The 17,505-nt window shown below is 41.7% G+C and overlaps 1 protein-coding gene across 1 annotated transcript in view; it reads right to left on the bottom strand.

The window, feature by feature from the left end:
- The window catches only part of DIP2 (disco-interacting protein 2), a 193,013-nt gene that overhangs the window by 93,549 nt on the left and 81,959 nt on the right, over positions 1-17,505 (bottom strand). Inside the window, 6 exon segments of the mRNA XM_050194228.3 lie at positions 844-947; positions 4,415-4,538; positions 9,656-9,766; positions 13,506-13,600; positions 13,923-14,046; positions 14,237-14,310. Coding sequence (XP_050050185.1) covers positions 844-947; positions 4,415-4,538; positions 9,656-9,766; positions 13,506-13,600; positions 13,923-14,046; positions 14,237-14,310 — 632 coding nt within the window.

The following is a 17,505-nucleotide window of genomic DNA, read 5'->3' as shown; positions in this document are numbered from 1 at the left end:
GTGAAACATAATTTCCATGTGTAGTGCATTCCATAGGGGATATTCACATAAGGGTCATTTTCGTGGGGGATTTGGGTGGAGTCCAGTGACGTCAGCTGCCACGGAAGATTCCCCAAAGATGTCCCCCACTCAGAGCAGACTACTCTGGCGGCTTCTGCTCTCGACACCACTCTTCATTTCTTCAAGTTCACCTTGTTGTACGCTTCAGATGTAGTGTTCCAAAGGCGCGACCAGCAAAAATAATAGTTGTATCCTCACTTAATTTGTGCATCGAAGTGGTACACTTGTAACGCCCCTTAGCAAACACAGCAAAGAAGCAATTGCGATGTGGTTGCCGCCTTCTGGAGCAGCAGCTTGGCCAAAGTCCCTAGACACGAGCACGAATATCCCTGCCATCTCAATTTGTTCTGACAGAAGGTCCCTTCGCTCTGGAGATATGCGGCGGTGGCATATCATCTTGTAAAACCGTGACGTCATAGTCACATGATGCGCACTCCTCGCACAGACAGCTTGTGTGAATATCCCTGTATGCACTACCATCTCAGCCCTAGAATACCTCTTACACACATAGCAATGTAATGAAATGATGTTGCTTTCCTGTTAATGGCTATGCTTACAGAATGTCCATTTCACAAGTTACGAACATAACAATGGTCAGATGCACCAAATGGAGAAACCAAAATTGATCCAAAAAAGTAGCAACTGCACCTTAAGGAGCAATACACATATCACTATTACACATTGAATACTAACCACCCAAATGCTGATATATTTATTTTCTCCCTCAGCTTTTTTTTTGTTGTTGTTTTTTGTTGCCTACAAATAAGCAGGCAAGCTCCATACCTCAATGTAAGCAGCAGTTTCATCTGTGAGCCTTGTAGGAGGGCTCCAGTCCTTGGGCGGCTTGCTGAGGTGTTCTGTTATAAACCAGTGCAGTTTTGGCCACCCTGTACAAAAAAGTATGGACAGTCATTCACATCAAAGCCTGCCAAGTCATAAGAGCCAGGTGCGTCCCACAGGGACTATTCAACTTTAATGGCTATCAAAACTCTTATAGGATTAATGAAACAGAGTACAGTAGAACCACATTCATTTGTTTCGGAAAACAAAAACCACGAGAAAAAGGCGTACTAACCGGGAAAATGTACGATCCAAATTATAAAAAATTTGACAGACTCAACTATTGTTGACATATACATAATACGAAGCGTCCCACGGATCGTTGTGGCACGAGACGCCGACACGCGTCGAGCTGGTGGTGCTGCGGCGGCCCGAGATGCGTTTTGTTGTCTTCCTAATGCGTGGTGTTTAAGAGGGCGACGTGAAACCGAAGTGAAATGTGATGGCCACATCGCGCCGCCTGCAGCAGGAAACGGCGGCGCGTTTGGATTATTGCCTACTAAAAGTGTGCAGCACACTACCAATGGCATTACGCACCACGCACTGTAAAACAGATAGGTGAAGGTGCTTGTCACAATAGGTTTGGCAGCGAGAGAGAGAGAGACGAAACTTTAATGTCCACTGGTGTGGGCTGAGAGCCTGGGACAGGCACGGCCCTACTGCGCTTAGAGGTCCGCTAGCCCATGTCGCTGCAGCACATCTGCAGCCTGCGTGGTGGCAGTCTTCTGCTAGTGCGGGTCCATCAAGCGCAGTGTGGTCTCCCATTTCTCCCATGTGGAGAGCTCCGAGCCCGGTGAGGGAGGATCAGCCGAGCACTCCATAAGGATGTGTGTTAGGGTAGCAATGGGGCGGGAGCACAAGCAGCAAGTTGGGGTGAAGGCACACGGGTGGATGTGGGATAGCAGATAGGGAATGGGGAGTGTTCGTGTCCGCAGACGGTACCACAGGATGTGGTGGTGGCGGGTAAGGGACTGATATGGTAGGGGGTAGAGTTGGCGCTCGGCCCTATAGGCCTGCGTCAGCTCGCTGAAGGTATGCATGCGCTCTCTCAAGTCGTCCTGGTCCGATTCCGCCGCCGCCCGGTTTATTAGTCCTCGGGCGTGGACATTGGCGGCCTCATTACCAGGGTTTCCCGAGTGCGCAGGCACCCAGATCAGCTCCACCTGGCGGGGTAGTTCTGCAGAAAGGGACTGTAAAATGCGCTACACTTCCGACGGCACCATGCGCTTGGAAACAGATAGGCAAAGATGCTTATGGCAATAGGATTGGCGGTGGTAGCTGTGAATGCCACGTGCAACGACCTCGGAGAAGATTTGCTGGTATCGAAATGAGAAACTGAGTGCGCGCCGGCGTTTTCACGTGAGACGGCGGGTGAGTATTGTGGTGAAGCTGCAGCGGCAGGCAGCTATATATTGTTCTTGATCGCACACACCGCGCACATTTTCTTCTTTGCATAGGACCTAGTGGCCAGAAAACGTATAATACGATCGCAGTTTGGCGATGTACTGAACGTTGGTGCCGAAAAAAATCTTGTTTTCCAGGAACGTATGAACCGGTAAAAAATGAGCGTAACTCAATTGGGTCATTTTTTTGTGTTCTCGATTGCGAACGTTGGTGCCAGGAAAACGTACGTAACGGGAACGTATCAACGAGGTTCTACTGTATCTCCGTAGCTGCTGAAACTCTGCTACACACATCTAATACTTTGTAAAAGGATGACACTGAGCAATTATGAAGATTGGGAAACATGTTAATTTGATACTAAAGTTGGTCTCAAAATGCTGCACCTGGTGTGATTAACATCATCATGACATCACGACACACCAAAATTTCCCGATGTTGTGAAGCACTAAGGCCAGGTATAATGATGCTGATAAAAAAAAGAAAAAAGAAAACAAGAATGCTGTATGTACTTCTTGTGGCCATACTTGTGTGCAGCAACTAATAACAGGAATGGAGCGAGGCCGTGAGTTGTGATGTGATCCACCACTTGGGTACTGAAAATAGCTTGTAGAAACATGTAGTACTACGGTAACTATGTTTACAATGCTCAAATGCTTGCCAGTATCTTCTCTACGATTTGGAGGGCCTTCACTTTATACAAAAAAAATGAGTATGTCAAGAATGTCATGTCTGTACCCCTTTAATAGGAAAGCTCCCACATTTTGAGATGGCACTAAGAATGCATTTAATGAACCGCACAGTAAAATATCATCTGTTTAATATCCAACATTTTTATAGATGTGCAATTATGCATAACAGACTTCTGCTAAGTGCTCATCACACACAGGCTTATTTCCAGCCTCATGTGGCCATGACATTGTCAAAAGATAAACAAAAATGCATGCTTAGCAACTTTAGCCAAGTTACCATATTTATAAATACAAAAAACAGACATGCAGAATAAGAATAAGCAGCCCAACAAGAACTAATTCAAGAAATTACTTTTTATAGAAAATGTTCACACAAAAAATTCACACAAAAAGTCTCGTGTTCAATATTCATTAATAAATGCATGGCTCAGGTTCACCAGTTTTTCAACACAGATTTAGTATACCTTTATATGAGGAAAGTTTGAAAAGTGAATTTTGGTTTATTGCATTGAAGTATATCAGTTAAAATTATTATATGTGAAACAGTATTCTTTTTTCCACGCTATATGGTCATCTCAAACTTAATTATAATTGTATTAGTATGTGTCTAACGTACTAACGATTAAGCATGCTCTCTCTGTAGTTATTGTGTTACCACCTAACAACACATTTCACCACATTTTGTGAATATTTGCTGAGTTGCATGGCTAGTCCCTACAATTGCATATACATGTGTAATGGCACTAACTCGGCCATACATTTGTGCAGTTAACAATTACAGCAATTTTGCACCACTATAGAATACAAACAGGGATATAGTATATCACCCTAACTAGGAAAACTGCAGAAGTTGCATAAGAAGTAAACTTTGAAGAAAACAGTCACCCAAATAGTTGTGTATATTTGGGTGAAAAAAGATAGCTGCAATACAAAAAAACAAATGATAACTGCTCATCTGAAAGATAGAGCCAATGAAAAGCACTGAAAATTCCGACTTATGATAAGTGCGCAAGTGCACGTGCTCATGCACAGGAAACAAACAAAAAGTGCTGCAGCCTAAATACTGCAAATTTGCTTTATCCAAGTTTGTTATATGCAGACTTCACTGCATAAACATCTACAACAGTTTACTTGAGTGTTCAAAAGAAGAAAAGAGAGAGAGAATACAAAGCAAAGTCAAAATATAAATTTTTAAGGAAAGGCAAGTAAAAAACATCCCCTTTCCAACACTTGAAATGCACTTTCTTGTCCCACTATGGCGGATATTCAAACAAGACATATGAAGCTGTGGACTTGAAGTGCCAATACCTTGACAAGGGTCTTTGTCAGGGAGGCAGTTGTGGCCCTGATGAAAAACCCTTGTTAAAATTGGCTTCAGTGACAATCATTGTTCAACCATTGTGTTATACAACAGTGCTCACCCTTGAAGGTGTGAATTTCACCAGTGGCAGTCTTCGGGAGCCCCTTGTAGCAAACTTCAGAGGTGAGTGCATAGCTGACACCACAGCTTCCAAGCAGGAAGCCTATCTGCTGGGAGCCAGCGTCCTGTCACAAACGCAGACAGTGAATCATACATGAGCAGGTGGAGAAAGAAGCTACAATGGCGAAATGTAACAATAAGGACTAGAGGCAGGAAAATATCAACATTTTTAAATATGAATCGAATGCGAATAGTAAGTACAGAATATTGAGTCGTATATTGACAAGCATACTTGTTTATCTTTTTCTGGTGACCGCTTTTCGCCATCTAACAAATGTTATAGCTCAGTGCGGGATGTGCCTGCACGTATTGGATGTTTTTTTAATGCTATCGATGGTTCTTTCTGCTGTCTGTTGTCACCGAAGCTTGCATAATCTGACTGCATGTGCAACGTGAATGGTGGAGAACTTTCTGGAAGACACTCGGGCACCAGCGATTACTCTGAAACCTTCGATGGCTCATGTATAAAAGCCGACGCGCTTGACCGCAGATCAGATTTTGACGATCGCCGACCATGTTTGCCACTATTGCTGTGCCTTGAGTGTAACTTGCTTTTGTGGGCACAAGTTGGCCCAATAAAAAGTTACTTTCATCGTTCACAGTTTTGCATCTGTATTATTCACAGTCACTACTATGTGACAATATAAAACAGTCAAATGCGGACTCATCTATTTACAGAAGGAATATTTATTTCAGTATATTTAGGTACCATGCCTGTAGCGACTAGTGCATAAACAACAGTTATCATAAAGAAGGGATCAATTTTAAACACAAGATCGCTGGTGGAAAAAGTGCAAGTTTAACACATATGGACAGAAGAAAGTTGCACTTTTCCCACCATGAATCCGGACCAACTCGCCCAATGTTCTGCCTTGCTACAAGATCACTTATCATCATTTAAAACACAGCACGAAGATCCACGCAACAGCTTTAGGGCCTCATTGCAAACAAGTGGGGTGGGGAGAGAACTTATTTGAGAAAAGGCAGACAGGTCGGCCTGAGCTAGTATGCTCTAGCTTGCCGTGGACAGCCATGGGTGCCGTCTTATCTTGGAGGTCATTCCATGGAGTTGAGCATTCTAGGTTATGTGTCACATATGCCAAACGGTAGTGACGGCGTTTTTATTTTTAATGCGAGAGCATTAAGGAGCCTGTGTCGCAGAAAATCTGGCATCGAACATCACATCGGCAAAAAGATTTTCGAACCACTTATACCCAGGCCTTCCATATGATGCAAAGACTTCGACTGAACTAATTGAATTTCTCAAGCTAAAATACGTAGAAAAATCGTATACTACAACTTTCACACAACCTACAGATATGATAGCTCTCGGATTGTAATTTGACTATATGAGCGAACATAATTCTGTTACGCGAAAACACAAAGAAACCCCTTCACACACACAAACTGGCCACGGCGTTCACAGACCGGCTGCGGCGTCAACAGACCAGCTGCGGTGTCCGCCATTTTACGCGCACTGGCGCGATGGGCGTCTTGGGGGCCACAGAGCAACGCGCCTGGCTCCCTGCATTAACTCCAGCTGGCGCTCGCCTCCGCCGCATCGCGGCCCACACAAGAGGCTGAGGTTCCATAGCGTTCGCGGCAAGCGTTTCCAAGTAAACATTACGGTTACATACGCTCCAGTTGCCGGGAAGTGTGAGAAGCAGTCAGGGATCTTTGAATGCTATCACATTCAACTCTTAAAGGTGAAGCTTAAGCGTCCTCCAATTTTTTTTTTTCAATTTCAGTATCAAAAGCAGCTTATTTACAAGCTTTTCGTGTTGCTTCTACTTATATTTCGAACGGCAAATTTTGCACAATGATTCCTTTATACAGTATCTACACTATTATAAACTAGGCTTTTTACGTGGTTCAAAATTTCACTGCAGTTGGCCTGTAGGTGGTAGAGCATCCCACACATCATGAGAGAGTAGTGACTTTGGCTTCCACTAACTTCTCTTTGTCTTCTCTTTCCGCTTCAATTCACTGGTACTTTATTAGGAATATGAACTTTACAGCAAATTTAAACATCATCCATAATTAATTCCACTTAACTACCAACCAATCTCTATGACAAGCATCCCGAGTAAAAATTCTTGAACATGCTCCGTTTTTTGCATCTCATTACATTTCTTGAATCTAACTCATTCTTTGCAACATTGCAACAGGGATTCCATACGACGTAATCAAGTGAGACACAACTAGTAACCTTTGTTCACAAGCTGAATTGTATTCTTGACAGTTCTTCCTTAGTCAACTGTATACTTTTTTATACTTTTTCTAAAGCGTTCGACAAAGAGTGCCATGAACTACTACTTTATAAACTTAATCTTCTTAACCCTGATCCTAAACTACTGGCTTGGATTGAATGTTTCCACTTCAATCATTCTCAGTTTGTCTCGGCCAACAATAATATCTCACCATGCAGTTCTGTGGATTTCGGCATGCTGCAAGGTTCAGTTGTTGGCATTCATCTCTTTTTTTTTTAAATTTATATTACTGTTCTACCTTCTTGTGTTTCTTCAAACGTTCAATTACTTACTGATGACTGTGTAATTTTTTAGTAAAATAACTTGTGATAATGATCTAGCCACTCTACAATCTGATCTGAACGCTGTGTCATTGTGGTGTAAGATATGGTTGATGGAATTGAAGGTAAGTAAGTGTAAGTTCACACGTGTCTCTAGGACGACTAAACCAGTCCCTATCTACAAGCCAAATAACATTAGAATCTGACAAAGAAAGACGTACACCAATCAAGTAAAACTTACTGAAAGACAAGACGTTTCGGATTCTATATGGAAGCCGAAACTTCATGTGTTTTAATAAGTTTTACTTGGTTGGTGTACATCTTTCTTTGTCATGTCTCATTCTGACCAGACTGCCTTCCGTCGAACTCTCGATTACAACATTCGAATCTGTGTCTTCCTACAGGCATCTAGGAGTTGACATTACAAATAACATAAATTGTAATAATCACATTACCTCTTCTATAAACAATGCTAACCACATGCTTGGTTATATTCGTTAGCTGTTAGTTGGGCCCATGATAGAAAATCGCTGCGAAAATGGGGACTTCGGTAGAAAACAGCGTTTTCGCAGCGATTTTCTATCATTATATTCGTTGCAACTTCTCTAAATCGCCTTCACATGTAGAACTTCTATACACATCATTACAGTGACTAAAACTTGAATATGCTGAAACACTGTGGGACCCATGTCAAGAAAACCTAACCTGCGCACTAGAAATAATAAAAAACTCGGTTCATTTGATCTTATCAAATTATTGCCATGCAGCTAACATAACAATAAAATCACCTCATAACCTTGTACCTTTAGCGTCTCGTAGCGAAATTCTTGCGTTTAACTCTTTCTGTACCATGCCCACTAGACATAGTTAGCCCGCTAATGATAGTTTGAAACACCGCTTTCGAGACCTTCCGCGCCACTCACGGGCACATTGCGCTATCGTACGTGAAGGCGGATAACTATATTTTTGTTTTCTAAGCAGTTCACTTTTTTCTGACCAGGAGGTGATTTCTGAACGCGCTTTGATGTTTCGCGATCGTCGAAGTAGAAAGCAAAAATGGCCGCCCACTATTGATTGTTTTAAACGCCGTTTTAGAGACCTTACGCACTGCTCACGGGCACACTACGCCATTGGTCGTGAAGGAGGAGAACTACATTTTTGTTTTCTACGCAGTTGGATTTTTTTCATGCCAGGCGGTAATTTTTGAATGGCTCCAAAGTTCCGCGATCGTCAAAGTAGAAAGCAAAGATGGCCACCTCCGGGAGTGGCATGCGCGCTTCTAAAGATTGCAGATGTTGCGATTCCTGTGGGTCTGCCGCTGATTTTATCGATGGATTGAGCAGCAGCGAGTCTCAGGATGCTGCCTATTTGTCGGACTTTGACTCTGAGAGCGACGACGATCCAAACCAGCCCGGAACATCTGTGGTTGCAGCCTGGCACGCCCTACTGTAGTGCTTGCAGTTAAATTTCTGTAGTGGAATAACTGTTCAATGAAAAATTTTGATTTTTTCCGAGATAGTGCCTATTAGACGGTAATACATTTTGTATATCTCATAATTGTTGTTACATATCTTTCTTAGTAGGTACAAGCATGTCCTTACAAAGTTTGTTCAATTTTATCCCAGAATCTTGATTCTGGCAATTTATGTCTTTTTTATAACATACATCTTGTTAATAAAACTTTTATGCGTGAAAAGTGCATTCATTCCGCTTTTTGATTATGTATTGCAAAAAATATCTGCTGTAACTTACAAAAAACACCTATTTTCCCCATAGTAGGGAAAGAGTTAAGCCTTTTTTATAAAGTGTACTACAATCCTCACCTATGTGATCAACTTATTCTTCCTCCTCAGTACATTTCTCTGCGGTTCGACCACTCTTACAAATTTGGAATCCCGTTGTGTTGTACACATTCTTTTTTGCAGTTGTACGTGCCCAGAGCAGTGAAATCATGGAATTGTCTTCCCGCCCAGATGGCTTCTATCGAAAGCCACAATTTGTTTGTTAGCGCAATCTCTAACATTCTGCGAGTTCCTATTTATTGTTGCGTAACTCTTCTCATTTAATTTGGAGTTAGTATTGTATTGAATTGTATGGCATTATTTTGTGGTTAATTAGTTTACATTGTATTAATTAAAATTATTTGTGCTTACTTACTTTTATCATCATGGAAAACTTCTGAATTTTGTGTGAGTATTAGCTATAAATGTATAAACAAGAATCTTTTGTATTAACATTTTTCTGTGACCACTCTCCTATGCAATGTCTTTGACTGAGGATATTGTAAATAATTAAATAAATAAATTCCACAGTTTAATTAAAAGAAAACAATTAATTTATCCAATGCTTTCCATGGCTTCATTGTCTGTTGGCTCAATATGGTTGGTACAAAAAATCAAGCCCCTTGCTTCCTCAGATTTTTCTCACTCAGAATTTGATAAGATGATAAGGAGAACCCTCACATTATGAATGAAGTAAATTTTAGCCTTTGCCCACCATGGTACACTCTGTAACTGTAAATTCTATTGAAGATTTAGTAATGTGTTAATTATTCAAGGCTTTTACTTGCCAGATCCACAATGTTTACAACAGAAATGCATGCAACAGCTATAAGATAGAGTGAAAGAGTGCAAAAGAGAGGGGGGTACTTACCCTCCTCGTTAAAGGGACCTCAATAGGAACAGGGACTAAGCCTGCCATGAGGCAGCCATAAAAGGAACACATGAAGGCAACAGGATCATTGTTTGGGTACACAAGGGCCACCTGAAAGCAAGTGTGCATGCCTGCCATCAGTGAACACCCAAGAACCTTTCATAAAAGGGCAATAAACAACATGACACATAAAAATGATTGTTAAACTGTCAAAATATGCTACAACACATTTCTGCTTCAAGACAGTTTTAACACTTTGTAGTTAGCAAAAAGGTGTAGCTAAATAAGCCAAAATGTCCATTTTACCTTAGAATTAACAGACCTACCATCTGTTGACCTACGCATAAGAAGAAAAAACATATAGATCCGTGTAATGTACTGAGTATTGCATAAATAGGAGCACCATTATGTAGTCTCTTGAGTACATGGACCAGAGGTCCTGCAATATAGCCGGTTCTTTTCCTATGAATGTAACTTGAATTTGATAACTGCAGTCCAAACTAGGCATTGCAAACTTTCCAATGCACATGCCAATCTCAGTTTGTGCATCTGAAATACAAATAAATTTAATTTTTTCAGCGAGCTAGTGGTCTGTATACTTCTGCTCACAGGTTTACATGATCCTAGTGCACAAACTTCTGGCTTATTCAAGCTCAAATATTGCACAGAAGCAGACTTTTGTAATGCATGCAGTTTAATTAACTATGACTATGCTCGGGTGCATTACTTTCCTCCCCCCCACCTTCTTTTGTCCAGAATAAATCAAAAATACACATCATCTGTGGCAACACCAAGCAAAAAATGTAGGTTTTGCAGGAACACAACAGCAGGACCATCCCATAGTTTGCTCTAAGCTGATAGATGGCAGCATCATTCTGTTACAGTGACATGGACTATTTTTCTTATATGACGTCACCAAAGATGTGTACTTTTGATTTATTGTTACAGGCAAGTAACGCACTCAAAAATGGTGTAAACTACATGCACCGCGAAAGGCCACGTACAAAATTAGAGTGAAAATGAGCCAGCAGGTCAGTCAGAAGAGTCACACATACCTAGGGTTGTTCGTTTTCGGGTTTTATATTCTTCTTTAAACCAGGGGGTAAAAATCGAGGGCTATTTTTCAAACTAATAATTTGGGAGAAATTTTTTTTTTTAACTATTCTGAAATACGTTTTTTTTTTTTTTTTATTAAATCGACATATGTGCTAAGTAATACACTCAGTTTATTTTATCAGAAGGTATCACAGGCTTCTTAACTCTAATGTGTTAAAATTGGTGTTTGTTTAAAGCTGGTAATCGGGGGGGGACATTAGGGTTTTCTAGCAAATACTCTCCGAAATTTGGCATTTGTTTGGAAATGAATCAGTAATGACAGTAAAGAGCATTGATAACTTCTAAGAAATAAAACATTTTATTCACGAAAAGCTGGTCATCGATTTTTTTACACACCCTTGTTTACATACATTATCATATGCATGTGCAACATGTCAGTATCCATTCGAGACCTGTCTGGTCGTTGAACGTATCTCAGCTGGGAGAAAGTTCTCTCAACATCACAGCTTCCATTAGCTAGGTACAACAATGTCAGTGCAGCATTTACCAGCCTGGGGTAGCGAGCGGTAGAGTTATGCCAATTCTCAATGAGTTCGACAGCTGTGTTTGTGGGGCTTGCTTCCAGCAAGTACTGGTTGAACTCGTCATGAAGTGAATCTACATCATTGGTTACGAACATGAACAGAGGTTGGTAGTCATCAAATGACTGCCCCAACAGATCTGAAATGGATCCTGGACAGCTCCCAACTTCCACCAAGTTAGCTGGTTTTTGTCTTTGTCCAAGACATTCCGTTCAATACTGCAGTGCAATTCTGTGGCGAGTTTCATGCAGAACTCTTCACAACATATTTTTACTAGTGTGGCACTGCTCTTGGGTAACATAGACAAAACAGCTCTGGCCTGATCGCTTTTACTGATCATCGTTGAAAGCTCGCTGACAGTCTGCTGCAGCTTGACATTTACTAGGTAATCAAAGCTGGGCATCAGAAGTCTTCCACTTTCAAGCGTTTTCTAGGCAACTAAAAGGGGGCTGAGTGTGTCATTCATCAGGATTGCCTTCGCATAAACAACTTCTTCTTCAGAAAGTATCACTCAAATAGCTTCCGTTTTGCTGCTATCATGTGAGCTTACAGCAAGTTCCGTTAACGAGTTCCACATTTCAATGACAACCACAAGCGCTTTGTAGAAGCTTTGTCATCTATTCGGGACAACAGAAGGTGGCATCTTAACATCAGGTCCAAAGAGGCCATTAGAAGCACAAATTTCGGCGTACTTTTGGTAGAGCTTGTTAGCGTGCTTAAATAATGCTCCAAACTTGATCACTACGAGTCAAACTGTTGACATGCATGGTAAAGAAATGGCATGGTCAACACTCAGATGAATCAGGTGTGCTAAATGTTTCACATGTAAGATTTGGATCTCTTCTGCTTGACAGATTTCTTGTACCATTTTTCGCATGTACTCCGCTGAGTCTGTGGCTACAGCCCCAACATCTTTCCACGTCTAAAATGGAAACTATTCACCATTGGCAAGAAACAAAAAAGAAAAGCTTTAAAGGCTAGCACAAGTGTCATGAAATCATCAGTGTCTTTGCTATAATGACATTATAATACATACTATATTTCATTGAATATGAGATATGGTGGTCAAGTAGGAAAAAGAAAGAGTGTAAATACCTTGTAAAAATAAATTGTTCATGAATGAGTCAACTACACATCTAAAATATATTAATGAGGGCTAGTTTTTAGCCACTAAGGGTGTTCCACATCTTAATTAATAGCAGTGAAACTTACTTTTTTGTCCGTGATTAGTGCATGCTTTTGGAAGTAAAATATTATCTTGTAATTTTTGATGAATTTTCCCCTTATAATGTAAAGATTTGCTTTATGTACTATATGGTAAACAGTACTACTGAGATTGTAGGAAACAAGTTTTGCAATAGGCAAAATGTTTAGTAGATGAAAAAGTGGAGCTGAGTAAGCATGATAAGGGCTGTACGCCATGATAGAGAGTGCCTGTCTTTGGACATGCTCTAGTGGGCTTAAGTAAGTTTCATACGTAACACCCCACGATTCGATGCAACAGTTAAAATTACTCTAAAGGAAACCATAATACAGTGTAACTAGAGTAGGGAGGCTAAGGTATTGACGAGCTTTGTGAAGAAATTCAATGCAGTATTGATTTTTATTTGATTATTGAGCATTAAAACTTAGAAGCCTGTTATGCTCGGCACCAAGAAATGTGTATTGGCCAAAGGGGAATATTGCATAATTATTGACATATACTGAAGGCATATTGCAATGCTTTTTTCACTGTGAGATGAAGGTGAAAAACTTAGTTTTTTAGGGGTTGATAACTAGCTTATATATATGACACAATATAGTAACACCGTGAAGGTCATTGTTTAGCTGTGTTGTCAGGGCTACAATTCATGTGAAGTGAAAATGGTGGTGTCATCCGCATAAAACAATGTTTCTGTATGTGGTGACAAACAATGTGGAAGATCATTTATGTAGATGAGGAATAACAGCGGTCCTAATATAGATCCTTGTGGAACTAGCACTATGTTGATTGTTTGGGTGTCCGACAGCACACCCGAAACAGTAACAGCCTGAGCACGATTAAGTAAGAAGTCACAAATCAGCTGTTTCTTATGTCACTATCGTAAGATTATAATGTGTTGCATATAGTAAAACAAACTGTAACAATAAATTGTCAGTAAACAATAGGCAATAAACCAGACACAAAATTGACAGGCTGCAGACGTGATACCGAAGCGCAACAAGTGGCTCACCCTGTCTCCAGGCTTGAGTGCTTGACCTTCGCCTTTCTGGCCCAACTTGTTGAGGAGGTTAAAGGCTATCTTCCAGGACCGGCTGAGAAGCTTGCCTATAGTGACCACCCAAACCAATTAAGCCAGGCTGCTTACAGGTGCCTCAAAAATGGTATACATTCAACTATGCAATTATCAAGGGTACATTTCCCTTTTTTAACATTGTGCCATGGGTACTTTCTTGTCAGGAATGCCATGACCATCTCAGTTTTTCATAGCGTCTCCGACAGGAAAGTAGACAGGCACAAAGCGTTAAATGAAGGAAGTATACACGAGATTGAGAAATATTGTTGTGACACAAAATTATACCCCAGAGAGTGTGCAATTTTTATAAGTGCAACTCAAGCACACTGCCAAAGTAAAACTAGTGCTGCTCACCATACGGTAAAGGTGTCCCAATTTTTCCACTTGTGTCCAGCACAGTGGCCGCGGGAAACTTGAACGTTCCTGAGCCGTACCTTTTGATAGCAGCTTCTAAAGACTGAGGAAGCCCAGATGGAACCTGCCAGTGAGGAAGGGTGGCGTGTGAGCATTAACTTGTAATCCTTCATACTGCTATCATAAAAATAGCTGAAGAGTTCAACTCTGTCCATACACAGCATACTTTAGCATGACACTTCATCTTAGGCTGCTGGTTGAACACTAAGCTATAGCTATCCTTCCAGAATCCACTTTGGATATAAGCACAGCACCTCCAGATTTTCTCCAACGGTGGGAGTCATTGTGGCACCTTCTGGCTGAGGAGCATTGGGATCCGAAGGATTTGCTGTACACCAATGATAAAATCAATCAGCCATACAAAAACTGCAAACATGCAAGGTGCTCTTATTCTATACAGAGTACTTGATGTCTTTGCAGATGAGTTCTGCATCAATGCAGTCATAACATGTTGAAAATAAAGCAAACTATCAATGATTCATCAACTACTTAATTACAGGTTTCAAAGTGGATGCTTGCAGTGAGATTTCAAATGTTATTTTTCAAGGCTGGTCCCTTTCTCGAATATACCAACTGTCTTTAAGACGAGCTGTTAACCCCTTCACTTATGATTTATGGCTGACTGTCTATAAATGGGCCAAATTTACATAATTTTATTTCAAGGCACTGGAGACTATCGAAAGTAAGTCAAGATGGTAGAACAATGCTTTGTGCATTTTCTAGTGAATCATCATAATTAAAGAGTAATTAACTATCTATTTATTGTGCAGTCAGTCCTGTTGCATTTCTCCATAAAATGGATTAACTGTTCGGTTTAAAGTGCACATACAACTTAATCATCGGCTGCAAGTGCTACCAGGAAGAAAACAAATTACACTCTCACCAATGCTGATGGAACACAGCACATCAAACATCCCATCAGACGTGGTGGTAGTGCTTTCAGCAAAGTCTGTAGTGGTACACAGCCCTCAGAAGTGAACCGAAGCCATGTTAGGTAATCAGCGCGTTCAATTTGCCCAAGACTCTATGTCCGCAATTTTAAAACGAAAGCTTTACTGGCCAACAGCTTGCGATTTCGCCGTGGCCGTGCTCTGAGGAGGCACATGACGTCACACCTCGTTCCTCATCACACCGTGTTCCTCGTCGTTGTGTTCGCCTCCACTCGCTTCGCCAGCTGCGTCGCATGCCTAATAACATGTCGGAGGATTGAAAAGGAGAGCTCGCGTGCGCCGCAACCACAGTTGAGGCGGCAGTATGGACGGCGACAATTCTGATAAGCAGGAGGAGGCCTCAAATCGACATCGAAACGAGATGAAGAGGAAACAAATCGCCCAGGAAACAGACGAACAGCGCACCGAACGACTGGCTAAACGGCGCAACATAACTAGACAACCAGACTAACCTGTACTTGCAATTAAGATTAACCAACGCTAACCATGCTATGGCTTAGCTTTCGCTATGTGTATCCTAGCATAGCTGAGGTAAGCCACTGCCAACTTTTCCCTCTCTCTCGCTCCCTATATATATATATTCACTACTGCGCATGTGACACTAGTAGCACTGAGCCACAGGTGTTCCGCCACTGCGCAGTGCTGTGCCTTTCCACCGCCGCCGTTTGGTATGATCTCACACCGAGTTCCTCGTCGTTGCGCTCGCCTCCACTCGCTTCGCCAGCTGCGTCGCATGCCTGATAACATGTCGGAGGATTGAAAAGGAGAGCTCGCGTGTGCCACAACCACAGTTGAGGCAGCAGTATGGACGGCGACAATTCTGATAAGCAGGAGGAGGCCTGGAATCGATATCGGAATGAGATGAAGAGGAAACGAATCGCCCAGGAAACAGACGAACAGCGCGCCGAACGACTGGCTAAATGCCGCAACATAGCTAGACAACCAGACTAACCTGTACTTGCAATCAAGATTAACCAAGGCTAACCATGCTATGGCTTAGCTTTCGCTACGTGTATCCTGGCATAGCCGAGCTAAGCCACTGCCAATTTTTTTACTTGCCATCACTGTACAGAACAAGCAAGAACAAGCTGCATGCACATATGTATGGACTGTTACTAAAGAGGTTAAGGTAACTGCATAGGACCTGCACCTCAGAGCTGATCTCCAAGCTGATCTTAACACTACGCTCAAGAAGTGATGCAGTGGTTCTTGTGTTAGCCATTGCATGACATTCACAGTGTAGCTAATGGCATGATGCATCGTGACCATATTAGTTGTATGTACCTCAGCTATGACTTCCACATGCCCATGGAAAGGCATGATTGTACGTGCTGACTCATATTTATTTGAACTTTGCCAATACAAATAACTGTTTATTATTTGAAATACTATTGTCCAGAATGTCCTTGTGGCCCGTATGCAGTGCAGACTTAGACCACGATATTTACATATACAAATGCCTTGCAACCTCTAGGGCTGTTTCAAAGAAAACTTTGTAAACTGAATCCTGACATGTGTCTCAAGTAGCAAAGAGTCCTTAAAATGTGCAATTGCGCTGTCTCAGCACTGCATGCCACAGTGGCAATTCTAGCAGGACAACCAGCAGGATACAGGCCAGCACTCTCCTGCCAGTTGAAATGCCAGGTTCATCTGAACAGCTCTGACAAACTGCACCTATGGCCAGCCAGGAGTTACTGTAAATTTGGCACAAGTCACAAGCATTGGTAGTTTTTTTACCACTCGGCACTGGGAGCTCACGGGCATGGCCACCTCACATGTCTCTCATGGTATGGTAAACACAAAACAACACAGCCTGCCATGCTTAACATACCCGATGCCCACGCTATCAAAGACATGATTCACTGCTTGCACAATAAAACAACACAGCCTAACTTAGAAGATTGTTACTCAGAAGTAACATGACAGCAATGATGTAACTTCCAACATAAAGTATTGCCCTCAGGTCAATTTTTGATGCTGCTGTTTGACAATTTTTTAGCATAAAACTTTGGTGCCCACTGAAAAACAAAACAGTTTTCAACAATCAATATCCTACACTGCATGCGTTACTTTGAATTTTTAAGGAATGAGGTTGCCATTGACATTTGCCATGCAAGCCCCCAATTGGCCTGAAACTTTCAACAAAAAGTTTGAGCCACAAATTCTCGTTAATTCGTCATTTGGTAGCTGCTTCTCTCCGGCATATAATGTCTTCCCCCACACAGAACCAACTTGCAGAAACTGCTCTGAAAGCCTAAAAAAAAGTGTAATAGACGAGTTGCAGAAACTACAAGACAGCTTTCCTGCACTGCATCTATGCACAATGGTAGCGCAGTGCGGCCTCGTTGGAATTGTTATGTGCAGTACAGCATCTTGCATGCTTGGTTTCTGTAGACTCCTATGCCATTCAAGATGAAATAATGGAATCTAAAGGGCCGAAAATAGTCAATAGAGGTACTACAAAAGGATTCAGCTCCTGTGTTTAGGCATCACCAGAAGGCAAACACATGCCAGCAGACACTACATTGCACATAACCTTTGTGCAACAAAGATGGGTTACGCCGCCATTCTGC

This window comes from Dermacentor andersoni, chromosome 1 (genome assembly GCF_023375885.2).
Source record: "Dermacentor andersoni chromosome 1, qqDerAnde1_hic_scaffold, whole genome shotgun sequence".
NCBI classification, from domain to species: domain Eukaryota; kingdom Metazoa; phylum Arthropoda; class Arachnida; order Ixodida; family Ixodidae; genus Dermacentor; species Dermacentor andersoni.
Note: the sequence above shows the minus strand (reverse complement) of the source record. Positions and strands in the feature narration are given on the sequence as shown.